The sequence below is a fragment of the Drosophila subpulchrella genome, unplaced genomic scaffold, assembly GCF_014743375.2.
Source record: "Drosophila subpulchrella strain 33 F10 #4 breed RU33 unplaced genomic scaffold, RU_Dsub_v1.1 Primary Assembly Seq81, whole genome shotgun sequence".
NCBI lineage: Eukaryota > Metazoa > Arthropoda > Insecta > Diptera > Drosophilidae > Drosophila > Drosophila subpulchrella.
In genome coordinates this window covers 59,807-83,123 of record NW_023665716.1, presented here as the reverse complement: position 1 = coordinate 83,123, position 23,317 = coordinate 59,807, and the positions used below count along the sequence as shown (strand labels likewise).

The window sequence follows — 23,317 nt, the reverse complement described above, 5'->3', positions numbered from 1 at the left end:
ACGAAGGAGAGGGCCAGGACCGGATTGGGCGTGGGAGGGCATTACCGGGAACCTTTTCCTATCGCTTCTAGCGAAAGTTTTATTACAGTTGCCTACTTTTATGCGAAATATAATTTATACACCAAAGCCTCAGGCAACTGACATGCGCACGTACCGCCTCGCTGAGAGTCGCACAGGATGCGTTTGAGCCATTTTACTACACTCATAAAATTATTTTTCTAAATACTAGAAAAAACGCCCTAAACATGAAATCGCCCTAACATTAAGAAAAATCGCCCTATATATAGGAAAAATCGCCATAGAAAATATGTTTTAGGGTTAATTTTTCTAAAATTTCCATTATTTAGGGCGAATTTTTCCGAGCATATGCTTTTAATATTTTCTGAATTTTAGGGCAAATCGCCTTATTTCGTAGAACAAACAATCATCCAAAATCGCCCTTGAAACTAGAAAATCGCCCTTGAAATTTGAAATTAAGTAGCCTAGCGGTCTAATGCGCTAAGCTTTCAAACTCATCTAAATGGCGTGAGTTCGAGCCCACAAAGAGTCAACATATATTTTTCTTTTTTGTGCAAGTTTTAAGAATTGAATTCTTAAACAATTTTGTGTGCAGAGGCAAAAAATTTTTACAACGCGTCAAAATAACAAATAAAAAAAAGAATAGTTTTTTAATGTATTTAGTCTAATTGGGTAAAATAAAACATAATTTTTTGTCGTTACACTCATAAAATTATTCTTCTAAATACTAGAAAAATCGCCCTAAACATGAAATCGCCCTAACATTAAGAAAAATCGCCCTAAATATAGGACAAATCGCCTTAGAAAATATGTTTTAGGGTTAATTTTTCTAAAATTTTTATTATTTAGGGCGAATTTTTCCGAGCATAGGCTTTTAATATTTTCTCATATTTAGGGCAAATCGCCTTATTTCGTAGAACAAAAAATCATCCAAAATCGCCCTTGAAACTGGAAAATCGCCCTTAAAATTTGAAAATCGGTGGCCTAGCGGTCTAATGCGTTGAACTTTCAAACGCATCTAATTGGCGTGAGTTCGAGCCCACGAAGAGTCAACATTTATTTTTCTTTTTTGTGCAAGTTTTTAGAATTGAATTCTTAAACAATTTTGTTTGCAGAGGCAAAAACATTTTTAGAACACAAAAAAATGTATATTTCATTAAAATAATAATTTTTTAATGTATTTAGTCTAATTGGGTAAAATAAAACATAATTTGTTGTCGTTAGTGAGAATATTTCTTAGAATTAAATTGAGAATTTGTTGTTAGAAAAATTGAGATATGCACCCTTTTTGCGCGTCGCCTAGCGCGATGCGTCTTCGGTGCAGCGGTAGTGCTCTCGACTGCGAACCCAGCGGTCGTGAGTGCGATTCTCGCTGCGACCACGAGAATTTTTCTCAAGAAGTAAGTTGTTTTATATTAATGTTATTTCCCTGATTCTGTTTAATGACTACTTTTCAGTTCATATGACTCTAATAAGCAGTTTACCAACATGCGTGGAGCGGCCAAATAATAACCTTGCCCTTTTCTCACCCTCTCAAAATATAGTGAAAAAAGGACACTAAAGTCAAATAATCCTAAACAAAATCCTGGAAAAAGTACCGCAGATAATATTTTCCGAGAACCAGTAAACATGTCCAAACACGATTTTTTTATAAAAATTAGTTTTAATAATTAGGGCACTTGCTCTTGTTTTTAGGGCGCTTCACCATAATTTCAAGAAATACCGCCTTTGACACTTAAAATATTTTTTCATATGTTAAGGGTATTTACCTTTAAAAATAGAAAAATCGCCCTAGACTTAAGAAAATTAACCCTAGATCTAAGAAAAATCGCCCTAAATATAAGACCAATACATGCCTATTTTTAGAAAATGTTGCCTTTATTTTGTTACCCAGTCGCCATTGACCCCCGTTTTAGGGCGATTTTCCTTGTTTTTAGGGCGATTTTACAGTAAAATTTCTATGAGTGTAGCAGTGCGTGTTTTTACACTATTATCACTTCACCGAGCGACCCACCCTTTTGACCTTACTCCTGGACATTTCCTGCCAAGCAGCTCGTTGGCGTGTGCCTCGGCCTAAGCACATAACTTTTTCTTAACATGCTCAATAGATTTCCACTTGCCTAGTGTTGGTGTGGTGCTGTGTAGGCATGTCATGCATACAAATGCAGAGACATTAAGGAATAACGCTATAGTCAGTACCTCGACTATCAGATACCCGTTACTCAGCTAAAGAGATCAATGGGAAATGGAGATATGCAAGCAGCAAAGCGAGATTGAAATGCGCCACCTACCGGCGGTAGACAGATTTAAGCGTTATGGGCGTTTGAGTGGGTGTGGCAAATTTTTTGTTGGATTAATCGATAGGTATTGATGAGACCAATACATTTCCGTTAAGTTTTGTATCCAGCATGCAAATTGAGGGCGCCACAGGCTTGGGCGGCTTGTGGGCGTTAGAGTGGGCGTGGCATATTCGCGTAACAAACTTTCGCTGCGTACAAGGCTACGGAATCTAAATCTGAGATCCCAATTCTCTAAATTTGATAGTTTCCGAGATATCCACGATCATATTTACGATTTTTTGAAGTTTGTGGGCGTTAAAGTGGGCGTGGCAAAATTTTTTTTTGGGTCAATCGATAGGCATTAATAAGAACAACACATTTCAGTTAAAATTTTTATTCTAGTATGAGCCACAGTTTTGGGCGGTTTGTGGGCGTTAGAGTGGGCGTGGCACTCTGCTGAAACAAACTTGCGCTGCGCAGGAATCTCAGGAATCTGCATGCCTAGTCCCAGTATTGTAGCTTTTATAGTTTCCGAGATCTCAGCGTTCATACGGACAGACGGAAATTACTCGTAGAGTAAAAGGGTATACTAGATTCGTTGGAAAGTATGTAACAGGCAGAAGGAAGCGTTTCCGACCCCATAAAGTATATATATTCTTGATCAGGATCACTAGCCGAGTCGATCTAGCCATGCCCGTCTGTCCGTCTGACCGTCTGTCCGTATGAACGCTGAGATCTCGGAAACTATAAGAGCAACAATACTAGGAATAGGCATGCAGATTCCTGAGATTCCTGCGCAGCGCAAGTTTGTTTCAGCAGAGTGCCACGCCCACTTTAACGTCCACAAACCGCCCAAAACTGTGGCTCCTACAGTTTTGATGCTAGAATAAAAATGTTAACTGAAATGTATTGCCTATACAATGTATTGTCAATACCTATCGATTGACTCAAAAAAAGTTTGCGACGCCCACTTTAACGCCCACAAACTTTAAAAGATCGTAAATATGAACGTGGATATCTCGGAAACTAATAGAGAATTGGGATCTCAGATTTAAATTCCGTTGCACTGTACGCAGCGCAAGATTGTTACGCGAATATGCCACGCCCACAAACCGCCCAAGCCTGTGGCGCCCACAATTTTCATGGTAGATACAAAATTTTAACTGAAATGTATTGGTCCCGTCAATACCTATCGATTGATCAAAAAAAAAAAAATTTGCCACGCCTACTTTAACGCCCATAACGCTTAAATCTGTCTACCGCCGGTAGTTAACGCATTTCAATCGAGCTTTGCTGCTTGCATATCTCAATTTCCCTTTGGTCCCTTAAGCTGAGTAACGGGTATCTGATTTAAATTTTAAATTTTGCCGATTATTCTTATGGGACCTATAAGATATCAAACAAAAACACCTCTTAACGAGGTAGAAAGTAGTGGCGAACGCGCCTTTAACAAAAATTTCTGATATCAACAATTGTGACGAAAAATGATATTACATTCGATAAAATAAATAAACTATATTAAATTTATGATTTCGGCCCGCAACAGTACATTTTTATTTACCTACATGTAAATTTTCTGTTGTAGCGTGCCGAATACATAAATTTAATATAGTTTACCAAAAAGTATTTAGCAAATTAAATTATCTTTTCATTGATATATAGCACGTTTCTGTAGCATTAGTTGTTTAGATACTATAAGCATTTTAAATCTGGCCTTTTTTTTTATTTCCCGCTAAACTAGCGGGTTTTTCCAAAAGTCGAAGAACAAACGTTTTCTATTTTAAGCTGCTTTATACACCCATAGGGTTTCCAAAACCCTAAAACTAAGATGGGATGCATACAAACCCACAAACCAAGGGACAAACATTTTCATTTTGGGAAGAAGAAAAAAATCTTGTTTTTTGAATTACTTTTGAACGGAACATCGGATTTCAACAAATGAGATGTCATTCGACGCGTATTCTCAGTAAGAATAAAACTAGCTAAACAGCTGGGGGATTTTATCCCCACCGTATCCAGCAGATCCAATTTTATAAATTTTTACTTTTACACTTTCACCGCTTTTTCTCCCAAACAAATCTATATTTTGAAAGTCTTGGTATGCAATCTTCTTAGTTTTTGCAATACCTTTCGATTGGTGTATCACTCGTTGCGATCGGACCATAATTGCAGATTTTCAATTCTGCGGCTATATATAGTAGTTGTCTTCGAACGCTATCTTGCGCGCTTCGCCACTACGTGTACTGCCGTCCACAGTGATGGTGTTCCGATACGGCTAATTCCGACTTATATGCTACCTGCAAAGGAAAGAAGACTTTTGGGAAAGTTTCAGCACGATAGCTTTAAAACTGAGACACTAGTTTGCGTAGAAACGGACGGACAGGCGGAAAAACAGACGGACGACCAGACTGACATGGCTAGATCGACTTGTCTAGTGATGCTGATCAACAATATATACACTTTTTGGGGTCGGAAACGTCTCCTTCACTGCGATGCAAACTTCTGACTGAAATCGTAATACACTCTTCAGAGTCTTTTCGTGGACTCGAACCTGTGCTACCATGTGTCAAAGGCGGACGCTCTAGCAGCTAAACCACCGAGCGAATTTTTCGAGTGCGGACAATCGGGACACTAGATCTACATATATATTTTTTTATAAACGGCGTTGATAATTTAAGAACAACATTTCTGTCAAAGCATTTTTCAGTGAAGCGTTCATAATTACACCTCAATTTTCAAGATTTGACCACACGGCGATCGTTTTTTATTAACGGAACTTAGCGAACGGATTGTTGTCAAATCATGACAAATGTTCTTGATATTTTTCGTTCTTCTTTTTCTGGTTGTACACATGCCTAAAGTATGAACTATAAAAATGTACGAGGCAATAAAGCTGGGAGCTCGCTTCACTGTGTTTTATAGCCAACAGCTGGAGGTGGGACTTTGCAAAGAGTTTCATGCGGCTAACGACACTAAACATTTTGTATTTCGATCTCTTCTTCAAGTTTTCCCACACAAATAACAATGCCGGTCAGACTAAGAGGCGACTTGGTTGAAGTTTCTGCCCCGGTTGATTAAACAGAGTTTCTGCTGAAACGCACTCACTTACAGCCAAGTATAGTCAACATTTGTACACTCAGTGAGGTTATACTACTGAAACCATCTTAAGCCGGCCCAAAATTGAGGCGCATAAATTTAATTTTGCACGCGAAACGGTCTGCTGCACTACTCGATCGAAGTTTTCTTATAAGAGCCGAAACAGACAGGCGACTATAGTTGCATTGATTCGATTTGTAATTTAAAAGAGAAGTTTCAGCGAATTCTTAATACTAGCAAGTCTTACTTAAAATGGCATTCATATTTCAGTTGCAAAAGCTCTTTGCAAATTTTTTGACATAGCTTGCCTGTAAGGGATTCTCAAAAAATTAACTTTTTCGTTTTTACTTGTACTATTTCCTCATTAATTAATATATTAAATTTATGATTTCGGCCCGCAACAGTAAATATTTATTTACCTACACGTAATTTTTCTGTTGTAGCGTGCCGAATACATAAATTAAATATAGTTTATTTATTTTATCGAATGTAATATCATTTTTCGTCACAATTGTTGATATCAGAAATTTTTGTTAAAGGAGCGTTCGCCACTACTTTATACTTCGTTAAGAGGTGTTTTTGTTTGATATCAGAAGTTTTTTTTTGCTCTAGAGCTTAAGTACCCCAATACCATGACTAGGAGTCGTCCCCATATGTCTTGGCTATTGAAAAACCAAACACACTGATTCGACCCCTAATCTTAGCTGAACGCCACCTTAAATTAGGCACAACAAGTTTTATCGCTTCAATTACCTATTTTAATAGCACAAGTTTGGAATCTCAAGGGCTGTATAGATTCAAATTCCAAGAGAAATCTGTCGTTTCTTACATTTCCCGCCGAACAAGCGGGTTTTTCCAAAGTGGTAGAACAAATAGATCAAGTTTCCTATTTCGATTAGCTTCATGCAAGTAAAGGACCCTAAAACCATAACAGATTTTCCGTTTGAAAAAATCTAAAAATTTTTCATCAAATTGGTTTTTTTCTTGTTTATTCCAATAAGTATGAAATATTTCGTGTACGGAGCTGAAACGAGTTGCACTTTTTATCGCTTAATATCTTCCAAACGGTAATTTTTAGGCCAAAATTTGCTATATATCAAAAGTTGAGGACTTTCAAGGGCTATTTATTTTAAAAAGAAATCGTTCGACTCAATTTTGAGAAAATAGTCAAAAAGTGGTTTTAAAAAATAACTTTTTGTCATAACTCTAAATCTATTATATTCAGACAATTTTACTAAATGAAGAGTATTTAGAAAACTAAATTATCTTTCAAGAAATATATATCGCACATTTCTGTAGCATAAGTTGTTTAGATACTATAAGCATTTCAAATCTGCCTTTTTTTTTATTTTCCGCTAAACTAGCGGGCTTTTCCAAAAGTCGTAGAACAAACGTTTTCTATTTCAAGCTACTTTATACACCCATAGGGTTTCCAAAACCCTAAAACTAAGATGGGATGCATACAAACCCACAAACAAAGGGACAAACATTTTCAGTTTGGGAAAAGAAGAAAATCTTGTTTTTTGAATTACTTTTGAACGGGACATCGGATTTCAACAAATGAGGTGTCGTTCGACGCGTATTCTCAGAATAAAGAATTCTAAGAATAAAACAAGGAAGAACGCTATAGTCGGGTACCTCGACTATCAGATACCCGTTACTCAGCTAAAGGGACCAAAGGGAAATGGAGATATGCAAGCAGCAAAGCGAGATTGAAATGCGCCACCTATCGGGGTTAGACAGATTTAAGCGTTATGGGCGTTAGAGTGGGCGTGGCAAAGTTTTTTTTGGGTCAATCGATAGGTATTGACGAGACCAATACAGTTCAGTTCAAATTTTGTATCTAGCTTGAAAATTGTGGGTGCCACAGGCTTGGGCGGCTTGTGGGCGTTAGAGTGGGCGTGGCATATTTGCGTAACAAACTTGCGCTGCGCACAAGGCTACGGAATCTAAATCTGAGATCCCAATTCTCTATCATTGATAGTTTCCGAGATATCCACGTTCATATTTACGATTTTTTTAAGTTTGTGGGCGGCTTGTGGGCGTAAAAGTGGGCGTGGCAAATTTTTTTTTTATCAATCGATAGGTATTGATGAGAACAATACATTTCAGTATGGCTAGATCGACTCGCCTAGTGATGCTGATCAAGAATATATATACTTTATGGGATCGGAAACGTCTCCTTCTCTGCGTTGCAAACTTCTGACTGAAATCACAATATCCTTTTCAAGGGTATAAAAAGCACATCACAAAAATTGGCCGGTGCACACTGGGCCAGCCGATCCGATTTTTGGCCAAAAAAACGTTTTTTTTTTAAGAAAATGACCAGACCGAGTATGGAATGTTTTTTATAATACATCAAACTAATTTATGCCAAAATTTCAAAGAATTCGGGCAAGTAGTTTTCTTTTACCGTATTTTTAAAGTAAAAATTCATCAAATATTGATGGAAATTAAAAAAAACTAGAAGTCAAAGATGCTGATGTAGCTGATCGACTTCTTAACAAAACTTTTAGAAGTCATTACTTTCAACAAGTAAAAAATATTAAATAGCTTGTGTGTCTTACTTGTTTCCTAAAATAAACTTTTTCGTTGATTTTTACTGCTTTTTTTTAGCAAATGAGTATTTTGCTTTTCGAGTGCTCTTGAGTGCCTTCCCCAAATGGAGTCATTACATCAAAAATAAATTGTTTGATTAATTTACTAATATCGCTCATCGCCGACTCGATTCGATTTTGCCTTAGTTTTCAGTAATTTTAGTTTTAATTGAAGGGTTAATTTGAAGTCGAACCCTTTTGATGAGCTTTACTAAGAATTCCCAAAAGTATGCCGTATTTTTTTCTACATCAGGTTTTTATGTACGTTTTGCGCGCCAATATTTGATTTTAGTTTGCCTAACATCTAAAATCTTCTTTTTTCATTCATTCCCGCTTCTTTTATTTCTGAAACCAAACAATCAAATGTAATATCGATATTTCAAAAAGAGAAATATCAACTTTTTTGCCCGTCTCTAAAAAATGTTCACAATTTCTGTCATTCATAAAGGTATGCTGCATTTCTTGCACTTCCTTCGGATGAGAACTAAAATATATTATAAGAATATTAATGTAGCTTACATAAATACGTAGTTGAAGGCCTCGTAGCTAGCACTACACCCCCTAGTTTTGTAAACTTTATTATGATCTTAAATAAATAAATAAATTAACCATACTTTTGTGATGACTTCAGAATATGTCAAATTAACATTAAACAAATTAAAAAACCATATTTTACAAACAATTTTTTTCTAATAATTTGACTATAAGAATCTAAAGAGAAAACAAGAAGAAAAAAATAGAAAATTTTGTTAGGTCGATTATTAAATAAACGTTGAAGTGGGAGACTCCGAAAGTAGCAATTTTTAACGGTTCATAAATCTTAAACGACATAATATTTTAATCGTGTATAAAAATGGATTGAGTGGGTCTTCTAGTTAATTTTTTAAAAATAAAAAACCGAAAAGTACGTAAAATTGTCAGATGTTAGCTTGGATTATCTATACCATATAAAATTCCAATAAATTTTACTTTTAGTTTGTTGAAAAGTTCAATCTGTTAGGAGAAAAACGCAAAAAACTGCATCCTTCTAACTATCCCAGGAAAGAAATTACAGATTTTTGGTCAAAAAATTAACTTTCTGTCCCAGTGTGCGGTGTGGCAGTCTGTGCGTCTAAGTCTGGAAAAAGTACACCACTTGCGGGCCGTCCAAGTATTAGGGTGCATCACATTACAAATATTATTAAATGATACAATCCTATTGATGAACAATTTACTTATGAAATGTACTGTCGAACCTTTTATATTTTAACGGAACTTTTTATGTTTAAAGTAAAACTAATGTCTTTATCGTGTATTATACTATACAGCGATCATGGCTTGCCATATATCAGTAATACTCTGCATCGATTTTTTTTGAGCAACTACCGATTTTTGATGTTCTTCATGGAATTCGGGAGCGACCATACAACGTATGGCATATTTATATACCCGTTACTCTTGTATACTAAAAGGTTACATTGTATTGGTGTTTGAAATACATTCTAAAACAAAAACATGGCCCAGAAGCTCAGCTTACAATCGCAGAGAGTTACAAAATACTCCCATTTACGAAGCCCGATTCCATTAAAAAGGTATTTTGTAAATGTTGGAAAGAATGTAACAGGTAGATCGAAGCTTTTCCGACCCAATAAGGTAAATATATTCTTGGTCAGGATCACTAGTCGAGTCAAACCATCCATGCCCGTCTGTCCGTCCGTATCTTGCGCATCGCAAAATATATATTTTAAATGTATATAGACTTTAGATACACCCAGAGAAAAAATGAAAGCAACAAATTTAGAACATTTGTCATGATTTGAGAACCATCCGTTCGCTATGATGCGTTCATAAAAAGAGAAAGATGCACCGCGGGGAAACTATGAACGCGTCACAGAAAAGTGCCTTGACAGATATGGGGTGAACACCGTTCTTAAATTACACCAGCTTACAAAAAAAAATTGATGAAATACGCACTTCAGAAAACCTTTGTTTTCCGGTAAGATACATCTCCCTGATTAAGAAAAGGGCATTTAAAATTTTTTCTATGGTACCAATTTTTTTTAAAGTGTAAAAATCGTTTTTCTGCCTTTTTTATTTTCTAACTCGAGTTGTGATAAACCGGTCATCAAAGACTTATTTTACAGGCAATAGAATGCCTTTTAACTTTCTTATACACATCATTGAGTTCCATTCGTTAGTTTAGAAGCTACACTGCGTCAAAGTTGAAAAAGTTGGAAAAAATGCAAAAACGCTGGCATAAATTGCTTCTTTAAAAATACACGCCTAAAAACCGAAATTAGTTTTATGTTGTTTTCTTAAAGGCTGAACTTTATCGGAGAATATATGCCATTGATCACGACAATCAGTTGGTAAATCGATTTTTTACAAATTTTTAAACGTATTACCCAAGTTCAGTGTTCGGGAGCAGCGGCCGTTAAACATTATTTTAAATTTTCAGTGTTGGGGAACGTAAGATTTTGGTGCAAGTAGTTATGCATAACGTCAGATTCCTTTCTATTAGTGCTGGGCAAGCTAAAAAGTATGCGATTGCAGTTACGAGGAAATCATTTTCATATATTTATACCCGTTACTCGTATAGTAAAAGGGTATACTAGATTCGTCGGAAAGTATGTAACAGGCAGAAGGAAGCGTTTCCGACCCCATAAAGTATATATATTCTTGAACAGGATCACTAGCCGAGTCGATCTAGCCATGTCCGTCTGTCCGAATGAACGCTGAGATCTCGGAAACTATAAGAGCTGGGCTACTGAGATTTGGCGTGCAGATTCCTGAGCTTCTTACGCAGCGCAAGTTTATTTCAGTAGAGTGCCACGTCCACTCCAATGCCCACAAACCGCCCAAAACTGTGGCTCCTACAGTTTTAATGCTAGAGAAAAAAATGTATTGCTCTCGTCAATACCTATCGATTGACCAAAAAAAAAGTTTGCCACGCCCACTCTAACGCCCATAACTCTTAAATCTGTTTACCGCCGGTAGGTGGCGCATTTCAATCTCGCCTTGCTGCTTGCATATCTCCATTTCCCTTTGGTCCCTTTAGCTGAATAACGGGTATCTGATAGTCGAGGTACTCGACTATAGCATTCTTCCTTGTTTTTTTTAATTTTGGGCTTACGGCTCCGCTATTTACAGTACGAGTAGAATACATTATTTGTTTTTTGAAGATTTAAGCGTAACTTTTTTGGATGTAATGGTAGTGAAAGAACCAGTTTTATTTACACATAGACTACGAATCTTTTATTAAATGCAATATGAAGCAAAACCTTTAAAATAGTTTTGGCTTCTAATTTTTATACCCGTTACTCGTAGAGTAAAAGGGTATACTAGATTCGTCGGAAAGTATGTAACAGGCAGAAGGAAGCGTTTCCGACCCCATAAAGTATATATATTCTTGATCAGGATCACTAGCCGAGTCGATTTAGCCATGTCCGTCTGTCCGTCTGTCCGTCTGACCGTCTGTCCGTCTGACCGTCTGTCCGGATGAACGCTGAGATCTCGGAAACTATAAGAGCTAGGCTTTTAAGAGTTGGCGTGCAGATTCCTGAGCTTCTTACGCAGCGCAAGTTTGTTTCAGCGGAGTGCCACGCCCACTTTAACGCCCACAAATCGCCCACAAACTTCAAAAAATCGTAAGTATGAACGAGAATATCTCGGAAACTATCAAAGATAGAGAATTGGGATCTAAGATTTAGATTCCGTGGTCTTGTACGCAGCGTAAGTTTGTTACGCAAATATGCCACGCCCACTCTAACGCCCACAAACCGCCCAAGCCTGTGGCGCCCACAATTTTCATGCTAGATAAAAAATTTTAACTGAAATGTATTGGTCGCGTCAATACCTATCGATTGATCAAAAAATCTATCTTCCGCCGGTAGGTGACGCATTTCAATCTCGCTTTGCTGCTTGCATATCTCCATTTCCTTTTGGTCCCTTTAGCTGAGTAACGGGTATCTAATAGTCGAGGTACTCGACTATAGCGTTCTTCCTTGTTTTTTTTTAGAAGCTATTGCCCGTTTCGCAAATAAGGAACCAAAAATAGTCCCCCATCATAGCGGTATCCCAAAAGCCATGATATCGGCGCTCAATTTCCTTCATTGGCTGATGGAACCCAAATTCTCCGGAAAAAAGTCCAAGTGAGAGTCGAGAAAATGAATTTTTAGCGACATATGCACTCCTGTCAAAAACAAACAAAGACATAATAAACATTACTTTTAAGAGCTTATAATAGCTTACCCATAGCCTTATATTTTTGAGCAGGTCCCTTACAATACTTTTGTAATTTCCCGCTTTGTTATTTCCGAGAAAGATTCCTACCACCAGTTTAAAGGATTTCCACGCTGCCGCTTCTTTACAGAACAGAGTTGTGAATTTATTGTCCTTTAATAGTTTCTTAATATCAGGACCTGCAAAAACGCCCCCTTTAATTTTAGAGTAGGACAGTGCTGGCTTTGACAAAGTTTTTGACTAGGCCCAATTTTATATGGAGCGGTGGGAGAATTATATTTTCCTTTTTTACTATTTTGTTATATTTAATATTGTTTTTGCCAATCACAGCACATTTTCTTGCTTCTCATTTTTTTTTACATAGTGCTGTGAGTCGGCTCGACTGTCCCAAAGACAAAGGAAACAACAGTTTTTGGTATAACCTCCTTGCAACCCACAGAGCATTCCAACAACCTTTAGGTCCGCACATATCTTCCATTGAAATTCATTATATTTTATTAATTTCAGCAGTGCTTCTATTGTCTCATATGACTCCTTTGTGTTTACTGCATGGGCGATCGGTAGAGATGGTTTCTCATTTCCGTTATGCGACAGGACAACCTTTAAACTCTCCTTGCTGCCGTCAATGAACAACCTCCACTCCATCGGTTTGTGGTCTACATTAAGCTCGTTAAACAAAGCGCCAATATTATTACAAAAACAAATACTGTCCTGCTTTGTAAGGAACTTCAAAAATTTTTCGTGGCGACTGCTGTAAATTGCCGATTTGACATTTGGATTTAAAAAGCCATGCTGCTTCATTCGAGAAGCCAGAATTTCCGACTTTTCTTTGGTTAGCTCAAGATCTCTAATAAGATCATTCATTCTTTCATCCGTATCAACACAGGTGAAATTTTCAGGAATCGTAAAAGCTTTAGGAAAGGTCACTAAAGAGACTTTTGCATAATTCCAGATGGTAAAACGTCCCACACCAGATAACTTGCTTAGACAGAAGTACACCCAAAAAAAAATGTTCATCAATATGCCATTATTTAGGTGTCAATGTGATATTATTGAGTGTCAAAAAATCTCTGATACGAAGCACATCTAATTGACACTATTTTGGTGTCATTTTGATATTTTCGAAAATATCAATTTGACACTTTTTGGTGTCAAAAGGACACTGCGCATTGGCATTTTTTAGTAAGAATATGTGGTCACATTGACAATATTTCGCAGTAATTTGATACTCATTCGGGGTATAAAAGGGCCATTTTTAGGGTCAACTTGATACGATTTTAGTATCAATATGAAACGAATAAATTGTTGATTTCACACCCAAAAAAAAAGACCAATAATTTCTTTTGCATTTTTTTTTAAATAAAAATTTGTTTTTTATTGAGGTTATATGTTTATTTTATAACATTGTAGCTTCATAGCATATATGTTAAAAAGTAAGGCTATTTTTAAAATTATAAGCTAACATATAAGGTAACATAAAAACAAAATTTAAACAAAAAATTATATTAAGGTGATTACATACTTACATACAAGAGGATAACATAATATAATAACAAAATATAAAAAAAATAAAATTAAACAAAAAAAACTACATACAGGCGTACTCCAAGTTTTGTATTAGTTTTGATACACAAGGGTGTTTTCGATCAAAAATGGGTTCAATTCCAAAAAAATAAGTTTGCAAAAAACTCCAAACTTTGTGGGACTCTTCCGGATACTTAAGGGAAAATACTTGAAATGCTTTAAAACATGTGTCTAAAGCTAAAATGAATGCGTTAAATTTGTAGGTTATCGTGCCAACACGAACATAAAATTCAGTTAAATGTTTTAAGTCCTTTCCGACAACTATAAGATATGGTTGAATTGTGGATTCCAATTCTAACTATTTCTGGTTTCGCAACTCCAGCTGATTTTGCAAGTCATTTATAGTTGCAACATGTGTTATACAACTGCTGACGCTGTCCTGTATTGTTGCTTTCCTCAGGAACTGTGTGGTATCCTCTTTTGCTAAATAGCGATATGACGGTTTGAGGGTGGCGTGCAGCAGCATGAACAAAATGCAATCCTTTGAGTCTAAAAGAAGGATTTTGGTTTATTATTTTGTATTATTAGGAAAAATATAATTGTTAATATGTACTTACTCGAATCCGTATTATCGTCTATTGATACCATAAGGTTCTTATAAAAAATGTCCTTCACGCTCGCCTTAAAAATTTCCAGTAAGTTTGGAACCGTTGTAGCCCATTTATTAGTCAGACCACTTTGAAATCCACAATGCAGTTGACAACAGTCGTGCTCCAACTAAAAAAAATTGTTATTAATAGTCATCGAATACAAATACAAGCAGCCTCTGGATAGAAACGTCCTCCATGTTGAACTTAAATTAACAAAAAAAAAATTGCATTCAAAAATTGCAAGGGATGTCACCGTCAGTGCCTACATTACATACATATATATGTGCAGTGTGTATCTATGAATTCGAAGATCGCTGTAACGAATAGATACACATTCCTGCGTAAATATGTATGTATGTAGCCACAAACTACATTCTTGTGCATTCTCGGAAACTGCGTTCTAAATATACATACAAATGTAAATCCATGTGCTGTTTCGGAGAATTGCATTACACCATTATTACATTAATTCATATAAGATTAGTAGCCTAAAAGTCCTATTAAATCTGTATTGTTTATAATGTAATGCGCATATGTAAATTTCGATCTAATTATTTGTTTCTTTTGGACACTTTGCATATGCTTTTTTTTTAATTGCACACTCACACTCACATTCAAAATATGTATTATTAGAAATGTACTTACCTGATTTAATAAACACTAGAACCGCGCACCGAAATATCCGTCGTCTTTTACACAATGTCGAGCTCACAATGATTTATCGATAACTGCGCTTGCTTGCACGATAAGCGCAGTTCGAATTTCGAAAATAGACATACAATTATTGGTATCGACGAGACCCTGGATTTGGTTAAAATGACACTAATTGGGATCAAAAAAGATTTTTCATACAATGTAGTATACTTTTGACACTCATTTAGGATCAAATTGATCCCAAAAAATTGATCCTAGGTGTAGTGTCATTTTCACCCACACTTATCAAATTGACACACGAAGATTTTTTTTTGGGTGTAGCAATCATCTGTGTGATTATGGGGCTGTCTCCAAATCATTGGCGTTGTGAAGGAAAAATTAGATTTATAAGAAAATTATACTTTATTGAAGCCCGAATCTGCTAAATGATAATAGCGACACGAAACACACAACACATTTGGTGTCCAATTGGTATCGAATTTCGAGATATTCTCACAAAAACATTTTTTGTACAATTGTTGGTCTTTATTATTAATAGGTCGAGCTACTGAACTTTTCTTAACGTATTCACTAATAGAAAGGAATCTGACGTTATGCATAACTACTTGCACCAAAATCTTACGTTCCCCAACACTGAAAATTTAAAATAATGTTTAACGGCCGCTGCTCCCGAACACTGAACTTGGGTATATGCGTTTAAGAATCTGTAAAAATCGATTTACCAACGGATTGTCGTGATCAAAGGCTTATTCTCCGTTAAAGTTCAGCCTTTAAGAAAACAACATAAAACTAATTTCGGATTTTAGGCGTGTATTTTTAAAGAAGCAATTTATGCCAGCGTTTTTGCATTTTTTCCAACTTTTTCAACTTTGACGAAGTTCAGCTTCTAAACTAATGAATGGAACTCAATGATGTGTATAAGAAAGTTAAAGGGCATTCTATTGCCTGTAAAATGAGTTTGACGACCGAATTCGGTTTATCACAACTCAAGTTTGAAAATAAAAAAGTGCGAAAAACGTTTTTTACACTTTAAAAAAAATTGGTACCATAGAAAAAATTTTAAATGCCCTTTTCTTAATCAGGGAGATGTATCTTACCGGAAAACAAAGGTTTCCTGAAGTGCGTATTTCATCAATTTTTATACCCGTTACTCGTAGAGTAAAAGGGTATACTAGATTCGTCGGAAAGTATGTAACAGGCAGAAGGAAGCGTTTCCGACCCCATAAAGTATATATATTCTTGATCAGGATCATTAGCCGAGTCGATCTAGCCATGTCCGTCTGTCCGTCTGTCCGTCTGTCTGTCTGTCCGGATGAACGCTGAGATCTTGGAAACTATAAGAGCTAGACTATTGAGATTTGGCGTGCAGATTTCTGAGCTTCTTACGCAGCGCAAGTTTGTTTCAGTAGAGTGCCACGCCCACTTTAACGCCCACAAACCGCCCAAGACTGTGGCTCCTACAGTTTTGATGCTAGAGTAAAAATTTAAACTAAAATGAATTGTTCTCATCAATACGTATCGATTGACCCAAAAAAAAGTTTGCCACGCCCACTTTAACGACCACAAACCGCCCACAACCTTCAAAAAACCGTTAGTATGAACGCGGATATCTCGGAAACTATCAAAGAAAGAGTATTGGGATTTCAGATTTAGATGCCGTAGCCTTGTACGCAGCGCATGTTTGTTATGCGAATATGCCACGCCCACTTTAACGGCCACAAACCGCCCAAGCCTGTGGCGCCCACAATTTTTATGCTAGATAAAAAATGTTAACTGAAATGTATTGGTCTCGACAATACCTATCGATTGATCCAAAATGTTGCCACGCCCACTCTAACGCCCATAACGCTTAACTCTGTCTACCGCCGGTAGGAGGCGCATTTCAATCTCACTTTGCTGCTTGCATATCTCCATTTCCCTTTGGTCCCTTTAGCTGAGTAACGGGTATCTGATAGTCGAGGTACTCGACTACAGCGTTCTTCCTTGTTTTTTGTAAACTGGTGTTATCAACACCATTCATGAAAACATGTATGTTGGTCTAGTGTCCGCACTTAACAAATTCGTTAGGTGGTCCAGCTGCTAGAGCGTCCTCTTGTGACACGTGAAAACATAGGTTAGAGTCCGCTGAAAGACGGTTGCGAATTGTAAGTTTATAAAAATATTAGCTCTAATGCATATTTGTACTTTTAATAATAAATTAGTTTACTATTATCAGCAAAATAACTAAAATACATTTAACTCTATCAATAACAAAAGAATAAAAAAAAACAAGGAAGGAAGGTAAACGACTATCAGATACCCGTTACTCAGCTAAAGGCACCAAAGAGAAATGGAGATATGCAAGCAGCAAAGCGAGATTGAAATGCGCCACCTACCCGCGATCTCAATATATGGTTATGTGGGCGGTAGACAGATTTAAGCGTTATGGGCGTTAGAGTGGGCGTGGCAAACTTTTTTTTGGTTCAATCGAAATGTATTGACGAGACTAATAAATTTCTGTTAAGATTTTGTTTTAGCATGAAAATTGTGGGCGCCACAGGCTTTGGCGGCCTGCGGGCGTTAGAGTGGGCGTGGCATATTCGCGTAACAAACTTGCGCTGCGTACAAGGCTACGGAATCTAAATCTTAGATCCCAATTCTTTACCTTTGATAGTTTCCGAGATATCCGCGTTCATACTTACGATTTTATGAAGTTTGTGGGCGGTTTGTGGGCGTTAAAGTGGGGCGGTAAACTTTAATTTGGATCAATCGATAGGTATTGATGAGACCAATACATTTCAGTTACTCGTGAAGTATAAGGGTATACTAGATTTGTCGGAAAGTATGTAACAGATAGAAGGAAGTGTTTCCATCCCATAAACTATATATATTCTTGATCAGGATCACTACGCGAGTCGACATAGCCATGTCCGTCTTTCCGTCTGTCCGTGTGAACGTTGTAGTCTCGGAAACTATAAAATCTGGAACACTGGGATTAGGAGCAAATTATATAGATTCCTGCACAGGGCAAGTTTGTTTGGTCACGCCCACTCTAACGCCCACAAACCGCCAAAAAATGTGGCTCCTGCAGTTTTAATGCTAGAATAAAAATTTTAACTGCATTGAATTGCTCTATCGATTGACCCGAAGAATTGCCACGCCTACTTTAACGCCCACAAGACGCCCACAAACTTCAAGAAATCGTAAGTATGAACGCGGATATCTCGGAAACTATCAAAGATAGAGAATTGGGATTACAGGTTTAAGTTCCGTAGCGAATATGCCTAGGCGTACACATTTTTCATGCTAGAAAATAAATTTTAGCTGAAATGTATTAGTCTCGTCAATACCTATTGATTGACCCGTCACAAAAATTAATATCAGAACTTTTGTTTGTTGAAGGTGCGATCGTCACTAGCTTTGTACCCCGTTAAGAGGCGTTTTTGTTTGGTTATACATTTCCCTAGATTTTGATTAGACGGGACTCTTTAGAGCGGAGTGTGCGGGAATGTGAGAGTTTTGACCTGAGTGGGGACTAGATTGCTTAAGTCCCTAGACCTATCACATTCATTGGCCAGCTGCACCACCCCAGACACTTTTGCTGATTACATTCGAATTGCATAAGTCAACCAAACCTTTTATACAATTTTCTACTGCACTCTGCAATTGGCTTTGTCTAAAGCTCGCGGCCGCTCTTTTTTCTTCATTTCAGATCAAAAGTCAATACTCACAGATAACGATTGGAAAAAGTTATGGATGCGCGGCGGTATTAATGGCGATTCAAAACAGGATAATAATCTCGACACGAGCGACAGTCCAATGTTCGAAGACAGTGAGGTAAGTTTAAATGACAGATGGCCCTCTTCTTCTGGCCGATCGAATGCAATAAGCTGTTTTCGAATATAAATTCAAATTGAATCGACGGCAGATGCTGCGTGACCCAAGTCCATATCAGTAGCAAGGACAATAGCCAGTTTCGTCAGCAAAACAGTTTCCCCTAACCCAGCAAAATGTTATTGCCGCTGCCAAAAAAATGCAGAAGGTCCGAAGGCGATGAAGTCGTGCAAGCGCTCACCGGTATAACACTAATAACCAGCAGGGCGGGGACGAGCCTGATTCGGATCTGGTACTAATTAATTAATAGCGCTTGCTTATAATTCATTTGCGCTGGCTTCGAGTCTAATCATCCAAATATCAAGAACGCCAAACTCGCCAGACACCCGAACTCACGGCCAAACCTCTTTGCGTCGTCCCTGTTCTGTCTGGATAGCTTTGGCTCTGACGCAATATACGGTGTAGAACCCGTGCTGGCGCTGTTTTGCTCACTAATTGTGCGACTTTGGCGCGTTTAGCTTTGAGATCAACACCGTAAAAAATGAACTTTTAACTTTTTGTCTTGTGTTTTTCTCTCTCCCTCTGTTCCTATTTTGCTTCTTTTCTCAAATTTTTCCTTTCTAAAAGCTGATGGCTCACAACACAACCGTCCAGCTGGGTGGTACTGCCTTTCTGGTCTGCAAGGTCTCCGGCGTGGACAGAGTGGGTGTAAATTGGGTTTGTTTTTGTCTCTCTAATTGTAACTCGTCGAACCACGATGTCGTCGACTACGGCGATATTTCTCTGTTCCGTTCTGTTCTATTCTGTTCAATGTGCACGCCCTGCCCTTCAACTTGCCTTTAAACACACCGGCACGTTCCGTCTTCTCCTGCACTCCACTACACACCCCATACATGATATCCCACATCTCCGTCCCTAAATCCAAAGTCACCAATCTCCAAGCATGTCTTGCATAAAAAGCGCTTTATTTAGTGGCTGCGAACTTGAATTCCCTACGAGCTTAAAGCATATAGTCGGGCAGGATCTGCTGGGAGCACAGCTGCTGCTGAAATCCTATACAATATCGTACTTGCGTTTTTTTGCAATGTTTTCACATTTGCTTTTCATTTTTATTCAATTTCTCTGCCTAATTATTTGGAATTTTCATTTGACATTTATTTTCCCAGAATGCGGGACACAAAAATCTAATTTGTAAAGCAGTCAAGCTCGAACAGCGAAAAAAAAACTTAATTTTAAGTCGAAAGCAAACATTTGACAGGATTACAATTAACAAACAAATTATTTGACATTCGGTTTCGGTAGTTCACAGTTAGTTAGTTTATTTAGATTAAAATTGAAGAACAATTATTCTTAGGTGAATATAATTTCTTAATGTTAATATAGCCGTTGTTTTGAAAGACTTTAAAAAAATTTTAAGCTATCTACACTCAGAATAAAATGCGTTCGAAATCAAGCCTTAACAGGGTTAAGTCACTTTAAAAACATTTCGGGCTTAACTTAAGAACAGGAAAATATAAAAGAACTAGGTTTGTGTGCAAGCTAGTTTTCCTGGTCGACTGGTAGATATTTATTTATTTTCCTTACTTTTTGTGTTATTGTTATTTGTTATTTTTGTTATTTGGCTGATTACAGCCTTTTTTTTTATTATTTCCAATAAACATATTCTAATACATCTACATCTATTCTCCCAAATCTGTCGAGGATTTTTTCAGTGAAGCGATCAGAATTTCACCTAAATGTTCATGAATTGACCCCGCGGCGTTCGTTTTTATGAACGCAACATAGCGAACGGATTGCTCTCAAATCATAAAAAATATTCTGGATTTTTTTCGTTATTTTTTTCTGTGTGTACAGTAATTATTTTAAATCACAGAACATTTAAAAAACGTTATATTGGACTCTTATAGTCATATGTAGGTATATACGTTTCTCTGCTTTACCTTAAATTTGTACACCTGCCACATACATACATTAAGCTTTACTTTTCGAAAATCATTTGCATGTTTAACTGACTGCATGATCTGATCTGTATGCGTTGGTTACTTGTAGGGGAGAGTGGGGTAAGGATAGTAAGAAAAGTTTGGTTGAGCATATAAGCTATAAATAAAGAGTCAACACGTTGAAAGTGGTTTCATTGGAAAGGCTGTTCCTTTGGCTATGACTTTTTTCTACACCATTTTGAAGTCCAATAAAGTGGGTTGAACAGAATAAAGATATCATTTATTTATCAAATTTATCAAATGTAACATTGAAAGAAATTAATTCATAACTTCTACAATTGATGACGTTTAAAGCTTACATTTTTACTGTCGCCCTCTAGTGTTCTACGGTATCTTCATATAAAACGGCTATCGATTTAAACGAGCCGGATAGCCGCTAGGGTCACAAACTATCCTTGCCCCTTATCTATCCTTACAATCCTTTTTTTTCCTAGTGCTATTAATTATCCGTGTGTACCACACTCGTACCAACTCGTCCGCTCGTTTATAATGCGGTCGGCATTGGCTTTCGTCAACAGAATCAAATATCTTGGATCCGCCGCCGGGACTGGCACATCCTGTCGTCGGGGGCCCAGCTTTACACGAACGACGAGCGATTCGCGATACTGCACACGCCCGGCTCCAACATGTGGACGCTGCAGATAAAGTTTGTGCAGCGCCGGGATCACGGCATGTACGAGTGCCAGGTGAGTGGGCGGATAACGGCTGGGCGCGGCCAGAATGATGGGTCCATATTATATGCATTCGCCGCAGTTGAAGTAAACTATCGTGCATTTGTATTTGCGCTCGTTTCTCCTCAATGCGCCCCTTTTTGTTTCAACGTTGTGTTGAGGTTTTCAGGCTTTTGCTTTTCGCTGATTTCACGTCACGTCAATTTGTTCGCTTAATTGTAAAATACAAATCAAGTTCGAAAAGGTTTGATTTAAGGCAACTGCCTCGGCCTTCTGGTCAGCTATCGTTGGCAAGGGGGCTTCCAGATTGGGACTGCGATTGGGATCGGGCCGGTGACATTGACAGGGCTGATTGTTCGGCCAGCCAGAAACGTGTGACTGTCAGCTAGCAGGCTGCGACGGATCTGGCAGAAACACGGGTCCTGATAAACGGAACCCCGCCTGCGAGACCAAGAACTCCCGCCATCCCGCCTAACGAAGCAAGGTCGAAAGTCATGAAAATGGAAATACGGAAAGGTCGAGCTCGGGGTCGGATAGTAAGAAAATCGGCTTAGGAGGGGATTCGGGGTAGGGAAGACAACTAAACGAAAAGCAACAAAGTTAGACACTGCTGAAATGGACACTTGACGGTATGGAGGCTTTGACTGGATGGATGGTGTAAGCGAGAATTTCAGAAACGTATCTTCAATTTCAAAATTGTTTGCATGCAATTTCAATATGAAAAGCCGTATGCCGGCCTCAGAGTCAGTGGGACGGGTTGCCTGGTTGCCTCTCAGGACTCCGGACTCCGGTCTTCCGTCCTCAGACTATGGACTCACGGCACCGAAATACGGACTAGGAGGCTGAGCAGCAAACGAGAGCTACATGCAAATATGCTAAAATGATTATTTCCTTATTCCATTTTGGCAGCGAACCCAGAGAATCTACAGCTGCAACCGTTGCCTGCCAGATATTTTGGAGAACAACTCCGAGTCGAGACGCGTGGGAAGTGCTCCACTTATATAAAATCCGTTCGTTTTTGTTTCATTTTTGCGTGCCAAATTGAAATTGTTTGATTTGCATTTCAATGAGTGCAACATTTCTTGCACTCGCAACGATTTTATGAAACTGGCTGGCTATTCTTGCTCGTAGTTTACTGAAGCATTAACATTCTAGTTCATTGCGAATACCAATCGCACTCTACTGCCACACTTGCTCTTTCCACTCTTCGGTCTTTTGCTCTCCATTTTCCTTGTACTCATTATCACAAAAACAAACACCAACACACAGGTCTCGACGCCAACTGGCATCATTTCCCACTTTGTGAATCTTCAAGTGGTTGTGCCGGAGGCATTTATTCTGGGCTCCGGCGAGCTTCATGTTGACATGGGCTCAACAATCAATTTGGTTTGCATTATTGAAAAGGTAAGTCGGGAGGTGAGCTGAAACGAAATCCCGCTGAACCACCATTCACCTTCTTGGCACAGAGTCCGACACCACCACAGTACGTGTACTGGCAGAAGAACGATCGCCTGATCAACTATGTCGACTCCCGACGTGACATAACCATTGAGACGACCCCGGGACTCCGAACGCAGAGCCGCCTGATCATTCGAGAGCCGCAGATCACCGACTCCGGCAACTACAGCTGCTCGGCCAGCAACACGGAGCCTGCGAGCATCTACGTCTTTGTCTCGAAAGGTGAGTGAAAGAAAAATAATTTACTCGGGTTTTTATAAAATTTAAGACAGATGATTGCAACGCAGCACTAATGTATTCCTAATATATTTTTATATCCACTCCTTACGCACATAT

At 38.0% G+C, this 23,317-nt stretch overlaps 1 protein-coding gene across 10 annotated transcripts in view; it reads left to right on the top strand.

The window, feature by feature from the left end:
- LOC119562649 (zwei Ig domain protein zig-8) overlaps positions 1 to 23,317 on the top strand; it is a 302,211-nt gene that overhangs the window by 262,360 nt on the left and 16,534 nt on the right. For 5 of the 10 annotated variants that reach the window (XM_037875878.1, XM_037875879.1, XM_037875880.1 and 2 more), the window contains 5 exons: positions 18,731 to 18,855; positions 19,480 to 19,569; positions 21,371 to 21,538; positions 22,793 to 22,927; positions 22,990 to 23,203. In XM_037875878.1, the coding sequence (XP_037731806.1) occupies positions 18,731 to 18,855; positions 19,480 to 19,569; positions 21,371 to 21,538; positions 22,793 to 22,927; positions 22,990 to 23,203 (732 nt within the window). The remainder of the gene's footprint in view (positions 1 to 18,730; positions 18,856 to 19,479; positions 19,570 to 21,370; positions 21,539 to 22,792; positions 22,928 to 22,989; positions 23,204 to 23,317) is intronic. The other 5 variants (XM_037875886.1, XM_037875884.1, XM_037875885.1 and 2 more) reach the window with 5 other exon arrangements.